This window comes from Pleurodeles waltl, chromosome 3_1 (genome assembly GCF_031143425.1).
Source record: "Pleurodeles waltl isolate 20211129_DDA chromosome 3_1, aPleWal1.hap1.20221129, whole genome shotgun sequence".
NCBI lineage: Eukaryota > Metazoa > Chordata > Amphibia > Caudata > Salamandridae > Pleurodeles > Pleurodeles waltl.
This window is the reverse complement of record NC_090440.1, coordinates 412,580,407-412,595,488: the sequence shown is the minus strand read 5'-3', so window position 1 is coordinate 412,595,488 and position 15,082 is coordinate 412,580,407. Positions and strand designations below refer to the sequence as shown.

The following is a 15,082-nucleotide window of genomic DNA, read 5'->3' as shown; positions in this document are numbered from 1 at the left end:
TTCGTAGCAATATCACAGTTGTTATGTTTTAAATATTGAATAAAATTCGGTGCTAACAGTCATTGGCAAAGCCAACTGTCCTGGCTTACTTTAGTTGTATGGGTTTGTTTTGTTTTATGTTAAGATGTCCTTATAGAAAACATGCATAGAGGCCCCCAAATACTGGTCAGGTGAAACACTGTGTCACGCAAAGGACTTCAGTCTACAGTCCTGGCCTCACCACTGGAGCAAGCTCCGCACTCAATAGCGGTGCTGTGTGTAAGAATGGCTATGTGCGTGACAGTGCAGAGAAAGTCTGCTGAGAGGAACTGGTAGTCAGAACATTCCTGCAGCTGTAAACTCTTGGCTGTCACCTCGTGCCCCAGTGTCACTTGAACAAACACTCCCTGACCCAGGGCTCTGCAAACACGGGGCAGGAGGGCAGACAGAGCCAGTCTCCAGCATCACCAAGGCCACAACAACCAACATGCCTTTCCTCGCATTGCACGCACTCACTCCATGCACATGTATACTGAACAAACAAGCAGTCTGTGCAGTTAATGCAAAGGGTTTGTTCCCTGGTTACGTGTGCGCTGCGTACACTCACTGCATGGCCATGTGATCTGAACAAATGGGCAATTGGTGCAGTTAGTGCAAATGATCCGGTACCTGTCTGTGTGTTTCTGTATACACTCACTGCGTGTGTGTACATGCACTCACCGAGTGCACCCTGCGTGAATTCATTCACTAGATGGGGCCCTCATGCATTCAATGGATGTGTGTGTGCATTGAAAAAATGGTACATACAAGCAGTTACTGCAAAGTGTCCTTTCGATGACAGTGTGTGATCTGCATGCACTCAGTGGATCTGCACAAAATGCATTTACTTCCACTGCATGTTCGCTGTATTCCTTCCCTGGATGTGTGTGTGCGATGCTCAAAGAGGAAACTATGTGCAGTGCCAAAGGTCCACTCCTTGCCAGTTTATTTTCTCTTTCTTTATTGAGTGGACGTATATGTGCAGTGCACAAACAGGAAACAGCATTCGGTTTAATGGGTCTGCTCACTGCCTTTGTGTGGGCAGTATGCATTTACTGGTTATTTGTACTGCCAGGATTTAACTGTGTGTGGTGCGATTGTCCAGCTCCATCTGTTGTGTGCTCTGAATCCACACATTGGGTACAGTGTGTGCACTGCTCATGAAATACAAAGGGGCAAACTGAAGTCTGTGCAGAGTCGACTCCCTGCCTGTGGGCGCAGGATACATAGCCATGGCCTGTTTATCTGCACTGTGCAAATAACGCTTCCTGTCCGTACCTTGTGCACTCACCCTGTGTTTGCATTATATTCGCTGCCTACTTTAGACAATGGACTCCAGTCTGGATACAGGAACCCTCTAACCTTTTTATGTAAGACACAGAGAGCTTCTACACCCATGCATCTACCACTGGTCACTAGCTAGCTTCATATGCGTGCTTTGATGTTTCTCACCTCTCAGTGATGGAGCTAAGGGGTGGAGCCAGCTCCTTCAAATCAAATGGAGCATACAAGGCAGAAAGCAGCAGACAAACAGCCCCCTCCCAGCCCAGCTCAGCAGTTTCCACTGCTGCCATCTCTTGCACTTCTCAGACCGCTCTGCAGGGCAGGAAGTGATGTACTTGATATAGCTTCCAACTAGACACATTGCATATCACCCTCTTGGAGGCGCTCACTTGATGCTGTAAATGGACTTTAATCTTTAGTGTTGAGGTTAAGAGAGCAAATGAAAAGCTACAAGCCTAATGCGGAACATCATACAGTTCCCAGAACTGCACAGCTGCCATCTAGTGGATGGAAATTTTTCTAAGGGGCTGTGGAGGAAGCAAAGTTTTTTTATTTTTTTTATTTTTTTTAAAGTTATCAATTCCCGTCCGTGTAAAGCTTTGAGGAGCTGTATGTTTCTGCTTTATTTGGGTGTTCCGGGTGATTTGAACAGGGACAATGTTCTGCTTCATAGCTTAGCGCGCATAAATGATGTAAACAAAAAATTACGTGAGGCAGGTTGGGGCAGGCATGCAGCAACCTGGGAAGAGGTGGGAGGAATGAATGCTTCTTGCAGACAGGCAAACAGTAACACCAGCAGGAATCAAATAAAAAAATAGTCCCACAAAACAACAGATAAGCAGCCAAAGCGTAAAGCTACAGTATTTGGGAAGTGCTCCGTGGGAGGAAACATGAAGCTAAAAGGAGGGACAAAGAGAAAGGATTGACCACTAGCAAGCACTGATTTTTAAAGGACACTGAAACAACCAAATGAAAAAGCATTAAGAGGGCTGCAAGCTCAGAAAGAAGTTTATCCTAAAGCATGTACAAGAGATCTCAAATGCTCGACCTAATGACTGGAGACAGAGCTGTATCTTTAGTCTGCTTATTTACCTTCTGTGTTTGGAAACAATCACTGCTTTGTCCCCAAAATTGGACCTAGACATATAACTTCACTTCTTCATGCAAACAATTTAATAATTATAGATTATTGCCTGGTAGACCTACTGAGCAAATTGAAAGTATTAGAACAATATTGTCTCATGAATAGATTGATAACTACTTCCAAGAAGGGAAACATCTTGATTTTTGCAAAGAGGCAAAAGAAAGTATCAGGTTGACTGAGAAAGACGAAACTAGAACAGGTTGTGTCTTAAAAAATACCTAGGAATAATATTTTCATCTAATTTATATCTTGGGATGCCCACGTTTCGATGTATTTAGCCACATTAAAAAATATGGCAATTACTCTTCTATCACACTGATTAGAGTTTCAAGGGAAAAACTATCCCTTGGGCTTTTGTATGAAGCAGAACTACTTGCCCTGAGCAATAGATGACCATGTAAAGATATAGAAAATTATAGTTTGAAATCATTATTTCACCTTCCATCTAACTCCATGACCCAGACATTAAGATCAGAAATATACCATGTCAATTAGAATATTTTTGTCTAGGACCCATAAGATTCTTTTATACTTTCAGCATTAGTGAAAGTAAACGTTTCCATGTGTGGTGGGAGGCACTTTTTTGAGGTAGCGTCCCAGCAGCAATGGGCTTCAAAAAAATAATTTTAGACCTAAGGTCTGGTTCCCAGCTTGGAAGTGGGCATGGCTCTTACTAAAACAACAGTGAAACAGATGATCAGTGCTGCAGTAAAAACTAAAAGTGCTATAGACGATAATCGCCACTTAAAATGAAGAAAAATAAATAGCCCTGTTTTTGCCTTTTCCGAGGGCAGATGAAACGTTTCTATGCTCCTTGATCAAATTATTTGAAAAAGAGTTATTGACAAGAAAAATATGGATCAATCCTTTATGGAAGGCTCAAGTAATTTGGTCTGTCCAGATTGGTGGAGGGACATAGGTGTGCAGCTGTGGGTTACAAGTTAAACTTGATGTAGTACGTTTGATAGTAAATTGCCTCCTTTTTTTAATTTTATTTTTTAAAGTTCCAACGAAAATTGATCTTGCTCCAGATTTTTTTTAAAAACACATGCTTCTTTACCAGGAGCACTGCTTTCCTTTTAACAACACAAATGAAGCACAGAGGTGTAATTATTACAATTGTGAGATTGTGTTCTGTTTTTAAATACAGCATTTGCTTATTTTTGCTTTTATTTGAAAGTAATGAAATATACAAGCTATTATTTGAAATATCATTTTCATGATGTGTATTCTATTGATTTAAAAATAATTTTCATGATGTATAAGGATGTCATTTTTGGAATTAATTAGATTTTAAGGCTAATTTTGAAGTTGATTGCTTTTTATATATACCTTATAGGCCTATCGTAATAACAAGTAATGAAATTAAATGTGATTTGAATAACATCACAAAAAGTGACATCGCTGAGAAGTAAAGCACCTTCTAGTAAGTGGAAGATAGTTTAAATGTAAATTTTTTTGCGTAGTGAATAAAATACCATTTCAGTTGCTAAAAGAAGGCAATTCCGTCACTAATCTAAAACAATGAAGAAGGAACAGAAGATGATCAAAAATCTGCTATAAACAGCTTGAAGTCAGGCAGGGCCCAGAGACAAAGTTGAGTTCCACGTGGCTCTAATATGTAAGTGCTTCAATTGATTCAACACATAGAAATAAGAAAATAGTTATCTGAATGTTTGAGTTTAGTATGGGGTTTGGAATACCTTTCGCTGCGTGACTCATGGCAAGAGAATCACTGTGTTCCCGAAATCGTGAACCACAAAGTGTGATTTATAGAAGTGTCTTCATTAGCGCACTTATTAAAAGTGCCCTGTAGGGTGTCTGAGAGCCATGAATATATATATATATATATATATATATATATATATATATATATATATATATATATATATATATATTTATTTATTTATTGAGACAAGTAAGTTGGAGATTCTCTTTGTAGAGGCTAGTCTTGATAGTTTGGAAATAAACTATTGAATATGATAAGGAAAAAAGTTTATATGAAATATAAACCTTAATTGAAATAATGTGTTTGTATAGCGTTGTATTTTTTTATCTGCATAAAATTAAATGTTCTCAGTATTATGAGTCATGTTATTTATTCATTTTTATATGCTTTTAGATCAGTACCTGGATATGGAGACCCTCAACAGGCGAGATGCTCCCGAACTGCCCGATTTTGGCACTCTGAAAAGGATAGCTCGAGATCAGCTAATCTATCTATTGGAACAGGTCAGAAGCACTATATAAAACATTAGCCAGGGCTCTAAAAATAACATTTAACGTACCATCCTAAACAACTGACATGGTAGTTAATGAAAATGAACACTTTGAAAGTATTTTGAAAAGGAAAAAATTTATTTGAGCAGCTTCTTCTGAGTATGTCGTAATGTTGTACTACTTATTCAGCTATCCCGGTTTAGGTTTGTAAATATGAAAGAAACTGTGCTTCAGTGCTGTTAGCATTGCCTTATAGATATCAAAATGTCCATTATTTGGAGTTAAATTTACCTTTTTCTATTTTTTTTTAAGTTTAGAGGTCAGAACCCATTTGGGCTCCAGCTGTACTGGCTGAGGTCCTTTGCTGCTGGTGCCTTAGGGACCGTCCTGCAAAGGGTCTGTAAACAGGGCCCAGCACAACCCTTTCAGCACTTGGCTATTAGGGTAGCAAAGATAAGCAATTGCAGACTTCTCAGAGAGGTAGTTTGATACTTTAATATCACAGCAATACTGAATCATTCACAGTCATGGGTACAACACACAGCGTTGCACTAAGATGCATTTTAACAGTGAGGCACTGCACTCCCTTCTTCCTGGTAATGGTTCACTGTCTCACTATTGTCAAGATCCCAGTATTACCTCACAACAACCCTCTACGAGTTTAATAAAAAATTAGGCTCAGTTGCAGATCACTTAAAAAATATTAAATGTTTCAACAAGCAGTTCTGTTCAATATTGTTATTGCTCTTGTCGCAAATATTCTGAAGCAGACAATTTGGATTCATCTGCATGGCTTATTCTCTTGTCCCTTTGTGGAGGCTAAGCCCTGTGGTTTACCTTCTTTGTTCACAGTAGTCTGGACTGTACTGCGGGCAGAGGTTTCCCCACTCTCACAGCTTGATTCTTCTTTGCGGTGGAGCAATTGCAGCAGCCTCGCTCAGGACAAGGTTTGCAGGACAGTCTAGGGGATCTTGGCATGTACGGCATCAGCAGTTGCAATCTGTAGCCCAAGCTCCACATAGTGGGGTGTGTTAAGGGTAGTTGCAACCTTCAGGCTGATCAAGATGCTCATCTTCGGTGTCAACCTGGATTTCTTTTTCCTCCTTGATAGTGGGAGTACCGGTCTCTGAGCCTGTAGGCAACAGTTGAGCTACACAGTCAGACACACTTTTTTACAATCTTAGTACAGCACACCCCTGTACTGCACAGAGAGACCACAGGACCCTTTGCAGGATGGGTCACTCTTTGATTGGTTTCCTGCTTCTTCAGCTTTCTCTGGGGCTCCCCATGCTTGGAACACACAGGGCTTCTCCTCTGGACTTTCCCTCTTCCTGCAGGGCTGGGCACACTCCATCCCCTATTGCAGGCAGGTAGGCTTCAAGCGTCTTTAAGTAGACTCTCAGCTTCTCCAGCAGAAAGTGCTAACTTCAGGTGACATCCCCTGGCCACTTGTTGTCATTCAGACACAATCCCTTGTTGAACAATAGCTCTTCAAGTACTCTGTTTAGCACTCCTTGCTTGGTCAAGAAGAATTTGGAAATGAAACCAAGTGGTTTGGCTCATCGATGCACTAAGTTGCCTCTCCATGTTCCATTCTGGCCACTCCCTTTTCAACTTATATTTTAAGTCATGTGCTCCAGCAGTCGGGTATATTTATCCATTAATAGGAAGATACTACACACCTACATTTGAAAACCTCCCCCAAACTTCATATGCATACTCTCTACTCAATCTTGCAAACCCAAGCTCTGAATGTTCAACGGTTTCTTGCAATCAAATCTGATCAAAGTGAAATTCATCTGTCTCTTCCACAGACTTTAAAACAATTTTGAACCTAATCTTCTAGATGAACTCAAGTAACAGGTTTTTACTTCTGTCAGGCCACCTCTGTTACACCTCTTCCCTCAATCCCTCTTTTTCTCTCATCCAGTTTTTAATTTGTAGAATAATAAGTGGCGATGCTCAAAGCACTGCTCAGAAACCTGCGGCGGCACTGGCGAGTCTTAAATCACCTCAAAACACTTTAATCCACAGCCGGACAAGGGGGACATAGCAAATTGAATGCACCATGAAATGCAGACTTATGCCTGTGAGTTGCAGAACAGGTGTATGAACTGTGGGAGGAGGACAGGTAGGTACATATATTTTTTAGAATTTCTGGGCCCATTTCACAGGGGAGAAAACATTCAGTAGACCGGACCCTGTTAAATAAGGGTCGGTTCTAAGCACTGGAAACCACCAGCGCAAATTAAGCACTGCTTTCATCTCAAATATTAACAAACTTGCCAGGCCAGCCGACATTAACCTTCTGTGACAAATAACAACATAAAGTAATCCTCTCTCCAGTCCAACTGAAAACTACTCCACATGTTTCTGGAATTTGGAGATGATAGGCCATACTGAATTCTGATATATTCTTTGGCTGTTATCAAGTCCGCTATTCACATAATGGCTCACCTCTTGTTCTCCACCCAGAAAACTCAACCCCATCAGTCGCATCCAAGGAAAGATAAAATTGCAAAACAGCAGATTGGCTTACAAAGCAGTCCATCTTGCCATCTGCCTTATCTCCCCAGCCTGCTCCCCATGTTGGTAGGTCAAGAAGTTTAACCTGCCTACTTCTTGAAAAAACCCATCTTCAAAACCTCTCAGTCTCTCAACCACATTTTTTCTTGAGCCGTCTCATGTCTTTGGAACTCTCACCCAGGTGACATTATAACTGCACCCACCCTCATGACACTAGGGGAACAACTAAAAACATATCTTTTCCACATCCACCTATATGCCTCTTGATGGGATATTAACTGGCCTCCAAGAATATTCTCCACTTAAACTCACAAATGGCCCTATCTTGATGTTGCTTCTTGTGATTCCCCACTGCCATGTTGGAGGTTTTCGTTTTCTTGGGTACTTGTAAAGACCTAGTGCCTTATGAAGCGTGAGCACTAAATAAAACTGGAAACTAAAATAAAAAAACGTCATTATGTTATAATTAAAAAATACTCCTTACAACAAAAGTGCATGAAATGGACACAACAGTGTCAAAGAAAGTATGTCACAGTCAACTCTGTTAAGATAACTAAGTGGTTTGAGTGGGGCGCTGCAACATGCAGTTTATATTTTTTAAGTTGAATTGAGGGTGCAGTGCAGTTGAGTTAAACAAAAATAGCTATTTTTTCTAATATCCATGAAACAGTTCAGTTTGTGGTGTGAACTGTGTAAATGGCTATTTTGTTTACTGTGGTCAGCTCATAATGTATTTTTATGTATGCAGTCCAGTTTTTTTTCTTCTTTTTTTTCTTTAAAAAAAAGTCTTTATTTTAGAATAAAAGGTAAACTAAATACAACATGATTCATGGAATCACCATATGGGGAACAAGGATTCACAATTACAATTGCGTTTTATCAAAATATTCATGCCTTTACTGGGATCCGTTAGCAAAAATTAAAAGCATATTTTCACCCACCTTGCAATGCTGGCACACTCCTATACATGAATACTGTTTAAACACTTGAGAAGCTTCACCAGCTCCATCTGTTTGTAGAAAGTGAAATATTTGTGTGCAACCAAACATTCATCAGGCCTAATCAGAGTCTGTTTTATCACTGCAGACATTCAGGTCTGTCCTCATAGAAAATACCTTCAGATGTATTTTTGTCAGATCTAACCTCCTTTTAGTGTTCATCCCTCAGCCGACTCAGTAATAACTTTCATCCAGTCAGCAGTTGTTGCAATCTCGATGACATCCAATGTTTGTATGTCTTTTTTCCTACACCAACCCCAACATAGCAGATTTATATAGCATTGTAAGTTTGCAGGTTCTGGGAATAAGCTGTAGGACACTCTTAAATATAGGAGTGATATTAATTGATGTCACTATTTTTAGAATCATAATAACCTCTTCCCAATATTCCCTTACAGGACCACATTCCCAAATCATATGGAAGAACATAGTGCTTTCATCCACCTTTTGGGCAGTTGATCTTCTGTGAATATTGTGTGAAGTCTCAATGAGATTAAGTAGGTACGATACAGGGTGTGAAAATGTGATAGTTTAAATCTAGTATTGCTGGTTGTCATTTGGACCTGGGCACAGGTTACTTTCCATTTTATGTCAGAAAGGGGCTGTTATAGACAAGCCTCTAATTGTAATCTAGACTTTGTAGGGAATTTTGCTCTGTCCCTCTAAAGGACCTTATCTGAGATATCAGTTTATGGCTACTACCACCTTCCAGCAACACCTCCAGTGTCTGAAATACTGGGGCCATAGAAGGAAACTTAGTCCATTATTTCCCTACCGTGTTGGTGAGCTTAGAGAATGCAGGAATTGTCCCAGGCCAGCCTCCGAATGCCTCATGTGCCTCATTAAATTATGATCAATGAATCCCCTGGATACATATGTCTTACTCCCAAAGTAAGACATCCGCCCTCTCTTAACTTCATCAGAGACCGGACAAGCTATACCTCTAAATAACTGTAGCCTCCTAATCAGTAATGCTCTCAAACAGGAGTGGGGGGGCTGCACGAGTACTCTCTTGACTGTCCGCTTCCAAGCTAAAGCTACTCTTCTACCAATCAGTGAGGAGTCTGTTGATTGATTCGTCCCATGCATCATACTGCGTGCCAGCATATCTGCTTCAAAATGTCTCTTACAAGGTCTTTTGTCACAGTTCCCCTCTTTGCTACACCAGGACACGACATGTTGAAGTGTCTAGTGTCTTTCCTAATATTATTGTGTGATTAGAATTTTGTAAGAGATCTTTCACTGTATTGTTTAATTGATCTACGTTGTAGAAAAAATATTGTTAATGCAAGGACTTTTACCAGCACTGGTATGGAAATCTGCTACAAGCGCTAGTGATGAGCTACCACAGAGGCTTTCTTTTACTTTTTCCTTGAGCTGGGGAATCTAAGGCACTTACATAAAAGTTACTCCAGCACAGGTGTTCTAGCAATAACTTTCGTCTAAATTCTTCATGATGATCTACTGAAGCCACATATTGAGTTAGGGCCAAACATTTTAGGACGTCAGTCAATTTCTTATTTTCTTCCTTTGTTGGGGGCACTCAGATTTGCATTTCTTCCCCGTATGTTGCGGGGTCATCCTGATTTAAAGTATTTTCACATTTTACTACCAGGATTTTCTTTCCTTTCCACAATGGATTGTTCTGTACAAATGTGCCAGAATCAAAAACAGTCAAGAATGTTTTAGAAAGTGTTCACTTTATATTGTCTATAGTTTCTTATGTCTCCCACCTCTTCTTTCTGTCTTTTCTTTGTGGCAGTGCAAATGTAAAGCTCTGTACTTTTGTTTTGGGTAGAAAACATTTCCACTGCTGCCTTTGCTGGCCACACACTATGCATCAAACATAACTTACAACAGTTAGCAGAGTTCAAAGCTCTATATTAGTGTATAAATACTATCTTTTGTAAATATTAATCATGAATTTTTATATTAAAAAAAAGGATGCAGAATTATTTCAAATTCCTTTAGAAAGATCTTATTCCTAAATGATTTTCATTCCAGAGCAGCTGACTTCCAAAACGTATTAATCATCAGTTGGCAGTTTTTAAAACAGACTTCAATTATTTTAGAAATTGTTATACTGAGTATCACCAGTTCTTCAATGTGACTTTATAAGATTCTCAGTTTTTTCCAACGATTACTCTGCTGTAAGACACTAGAAGGTGCGCTTGTGTCTTGAGATGCAACATTTTCATTGTAAAAGGTGTCCCTGGGCAGCAGCAAGGGGGAATTTTCTGAGACTTCAGTCAGGAGCGGGCGTCAGCTCCCTGACCTGTCCCATATGGGTGGAAAATCTCTTTCTTGCAGTTGAACAGGAGTCATCAACTTGCAGGCATGAGAAAGATGAAGAGCAGTGATAGGCCCTACGGTGATGAATTTTGACTTTTATTTTTTGCTTTGAAGTTATGCTATAATATAGTCACATATATTTGCTGTGTACATTGCAATTGAGAATCACTTTGATATATTTTCCTTTCATTACTGTGACTACTTTTAAACATGTGCCTACAACCTACTAATCTCTTCTCTCTCAGGAAGTAATAATAAATGTCTTCTTTAAACTAAGAAGTGCATTCCAGAGATTGTTTTCAGCTCGGTCATTAGTGAAAGCAAAACAAAAGCCCACAACATATACTTCAGACCCACAACATATACTTCAAACTTTCAATGGTGTTTTCACAATTCCTACATATAAAATTATTTGTAATGTGTTCTTTATATGTTCTCCCAGGAGTCCGGCACATTCCTAATATGATCTTCTAGAGGTTTGTTACTAGATTTATAGCCTGAAAAAAGAAATTTCAATGTTCGATATATCGTTTACTAAACTTTTACTATATCTAGAAATTCCTCCCCAAAAGATACTTTCAATTTTCGCAAATACTCCTATTTCATTTTCTGTAAAAAAAAAAAAAAAAAAAAAGGAAAAACACTATACTGACTTAATTTTATATGCAACTGCATTAGCTTATTATAGTATTATCAACCTCTTGAAAAAGATTGCTATCTTGAGTAACTCGGGCAAATAAGACAAGCATAAAGACTTCATCACCTCCTGTCCACAAACGAGTCTTGTACAGATTACTCACGCCTGCACACAAAACAGTATACAGCCTAGTACCTGAACAGCCACATCAGCTTTCCCAACCCATAGACACCCTCGCTTCACCTTCTGCTCACTTATGTACCTCATTTTGGAATAGCTAGAGTTGGCGGCTGTGCCTTTTCGTACCTGACTTTTAAAGCCTGTAACTATCTCCCACCTTCACATCAGAGCTGCAAGCTCAGTCCTAGAATTCTGAAACAAACTCTTCCAATAGGCCACAGATATGGCAGTTTCCCCTTCTCCACATGCCAGGATGCCCACTCAGTTGATTTGCATGCTCTACAAGGAAATATACCATAATCAGTTGACTAAATCTAGCCTCTTCTTCCTCTATTAACCAATAAAGCCCCCTCAACTCCAGAAATGAAATCATATCTTGACATCATATGTTTTAGTTCTCATAATCTCCCTCTTTACAAAGTTTTGCCATATGCTCTTTTGTCAACTTTATTCAGGGGTTGTACAACATAGAAGCTTCCATTGTTGAAAAAGCATTCAAAGATTGAGATATACTTGACTAGATAGCTTTAGAGTTTTAATTCATCCAGACATTTTTATTATATTATAGATAACAGGCTAAGGTAAATGAAATTAATAGGAGTGGACAAATATGATTATTCTCTGTCTCCGACTAGTCAGACATCCGAATATCTTCTAATTTGAAGAAATTAGCAGTCTGTTGTAGAAATACTGATTTGTAATAATGACTCAAACCTTACAATTTAAAACTCCCCTTCTCTCTATTCATTTGCTTTTTCCCTTAGCCCAATCCTGCTGTGTCTTTTTTCACCTGTTTTTAATTAATTTATTTTGAAGTTTTTTGTTTAATTTATATAAGAAAATAATAAACAAAAATAGTCATTGACCAGCCATAGAAGCTCTTCTTTGTATGCCACAAATAAACATGCATACATTTCAAAGATGACACAGCATTGATGAGTGTGTTACTATGTGACAGGCAGAAGGAGTCAACAAACATGAATCTATCATCAAAATGGGTTATTGGGTAGTTGATATATAGCTTAGATCTCATAATCAATGTACAACTCCTCATTAGTTTTAATAGATTTTTGTCCAGAGCCCAGCAACTGAATTGAATGCCTTTTGTGAAATAGTAACATAAAAGCAATTTGTAGTAATATTGATATGTGACTGATGTTAAATGCTAAACGTCCTGTAACTTATTTATTTCTTCGATGTTCAATATCTAGAATATTGATAGGTTGTGAGGTAAAACAAAGGGAAGGGATAGAAGAAAGAATGCAGAGAAATAACTAGATACGCGTATACTGAACTGTGGGTCTAATAGGATCTTCCACAGTTATTTAAGCAAAATTTATATCTTGTTGAGGTACGCATTAGAGGATTGATAATTATGAAATGTGAGCTTGTTCATAGGATCTTCAAGATTATGTGAGGAGGGAGTGTTGTTGGCGGTTTGGACCATGATCATCTTAAAGACTTTAAAAGTATTAGTATAGATGGAGTTATCTGAGATTCTTGCAAAAGCATACCCAAGACCATCAAGTTTGATAAGCTAGATTACTTACATTCCTTGATTCGAGAAAATGTAGATTCCATTCCTAGGTTGAGCAGAAGATCTATTTTTAAAAAGTAATTCCAATTAACATTTCCAGGCTTTGTTAGAGTCCTGATTCCCAGGGAAAAGGTAATATAGTTTAACATGAATTGATTTTGAAAAACTTTGTTTATGGCATGCTGAATATCCTTCCAGAATGGTCTGACCTATATGCACAAGAAAGGAACATGTTCGATGTCACATTTTTGTTCCTCACAATTCCATCGGAGATTAGCCCAAGGCAGGTCACTTTTATAAAGTCCAAAATAAACTTGAATTGGTCCAGATTTTTCTGTTAGCAAGTGTATGAGAGATTTCTGCTACAGTGCATTTTCCCCCACTTTGTCCCAGATGTCAGACGTGGTAGTTTGAACTCATAGCTGGTGTTCCATCTATTTTGTGTATTCCATTTATTTCGTGTATTCAAAGTAGTTATTTATCCCTAATTATTAATGACTGCCCTGAGTGTTTAGAATCTATAGAAGGCCGTGTGCTCTAATTTGTTTTCTTGTACATTTGAGAAAGAGTAAAGGTCCATTTGTGTCCCACTATGTTTGGTTAGTCTTCCCAAAAAGGCAGCTTACCTTCTATTTTGATGTCTGGGTTGAACCAGTGGAATGCATATGTCGATTTAAGAAACAAATAAAAAAAAAAATCTATTCTTTACTTTTTTGTCTAGTTTATTAAGGGCATTAGATGTGTTTTTATTAATGATTAGAGAGTAACCAGTTTTGAAATATTTTCATGTTAAGGACTGGTTGTGGTATCACAGGGTGTTTAAGTTCATTGGGAGTCACAGTGGAGCATTGTTGTTATTGGTTTGGAACCATTGGACCCATTGTCTTTCAAGGAAGGTCTTTTGATAGTAACTTGACTGCTCGTGCCAAGCTACCAAGGGGGTAAGCAGGGGTTATCTGAGCGGGTATCTCCCTTATCTTGACTAGAATAAGGGTCCCTACTTGGACAGGGTGCAAACCGACTGCCAACTAGAGTTCCCACTTCTAACAGTTCAAAACTATCTCCAAGTTCAAACTTGCATAGTACTGAACGCAGGAAGATCCAGGAATCCTTATTGAACACCTTCTCTGCATCCTAATCCGAAACAGGTAGTAGTTTGGCCCTTTCTAGATATGTCTGAATAGTCGAATAGTATTAGGGGAAGTCTTCGTTGATTAAATCAATTTGGATGAAGTGAATTAGTTGGGGGCAATGCTTTTTCATGCACACAGACAAGTATTGTTATGTAATTTTTGCAATCTACATTTATTATTAATTATATAGGTGTATTGTTTTTAGTTCCTAGGGGATCCTTTTCCTCTTTGTGAATAAGTACTATTGTGGCATCAGCTGCAATTCCCTATTGGAGTTGCTTTTCACAAAGTGTAGACATACATTTTCTCTCTACATAAGTAGAGGGGAATGGAATTCCTTGTCAAAGATAACTGGGAATCAATCCAGGCCGAACCCTTTCCTAAATTTTAATGTGATGATTGCTTTTATTTTGTCAAGCCTGGTTATCTGAGAATTTAGGTATATTTTAAGTAATCTAATTGTTTGAATAGAGGTATATCCATGTATTAATGCATTCTTCTTTGAAGGGTAAAGGTTATCCCTTAGATTGTGCAGTTGAGTGCTCTAAAATGGAAATCTTCTTTTCCAATTCAGTCAGTTATCATGACATCTCCTTTGTAATTTCATGACAGCCCAAGTGGTGTTCATGTCAGTTTGATTGTCACTGTTTTCTCTGAAATAATTTGGATGTCTGATTAAACCCTTTGGAGCATCACCTGTTAGTTGTTCGTCATTCATACTCCTTGTCTTAGTGCATTTAGAATTATTTAAGATGTTTAGTTTTACCAAGATACACTTATTGTAGGACATTGTGATTGGTTCAGTTTTTCGGTTTTCTGCTAGCGGGGTGAAATATTGTTAGTGAACTTTCAGCCAGTACTTGTGGGAGTGAGAGTAAAATGTAAAGTCCCTGTCTGTTGGGTTATGGAGTCGCCATATGTCACCTACATTTTGAGTATAACATATGTTTTAATAATGTAAGTATGCAATTTGTTTGGTCAAGTGTTCCATCAGAGGTAAAGTTGAAATCCCATCCTCTATAATACTGTCTTTTTTGGGATTTCACTCAATCTCTTACTAAGGTTTATCCAAAATTTTGGTTCATCACTTGTGGAGGTACAGATTCTTAGTAC

At 38.6% G+C, this 15,082-nt stretch overlaps 1 protein-coding gene across 1 annotated transcript in view; it reads left to right on the top strand.

Moving 5' to 3' along the window:
- VPS33B (VPS33B late endosome and lysosome associated) overlaps window positions 1-15,082 on the top strand; it is a 691,895-nt gene that overhangs the window by 13,298 nt on the left and 663,515 nt on the right. The window contains exon 2 of the mRNA XM_069222652.1: window positions 4,569-4,678. Coding sequence (XP_069078753.1) covers window positions 4,583-4,678 — 96 coding nt within the window. The 5' untranslated portion in view covers window positions 4,569-4,582. The remainder of the gene's footprint in view (window positions 1-4,568; window positions 4,679-15,082) is intronic.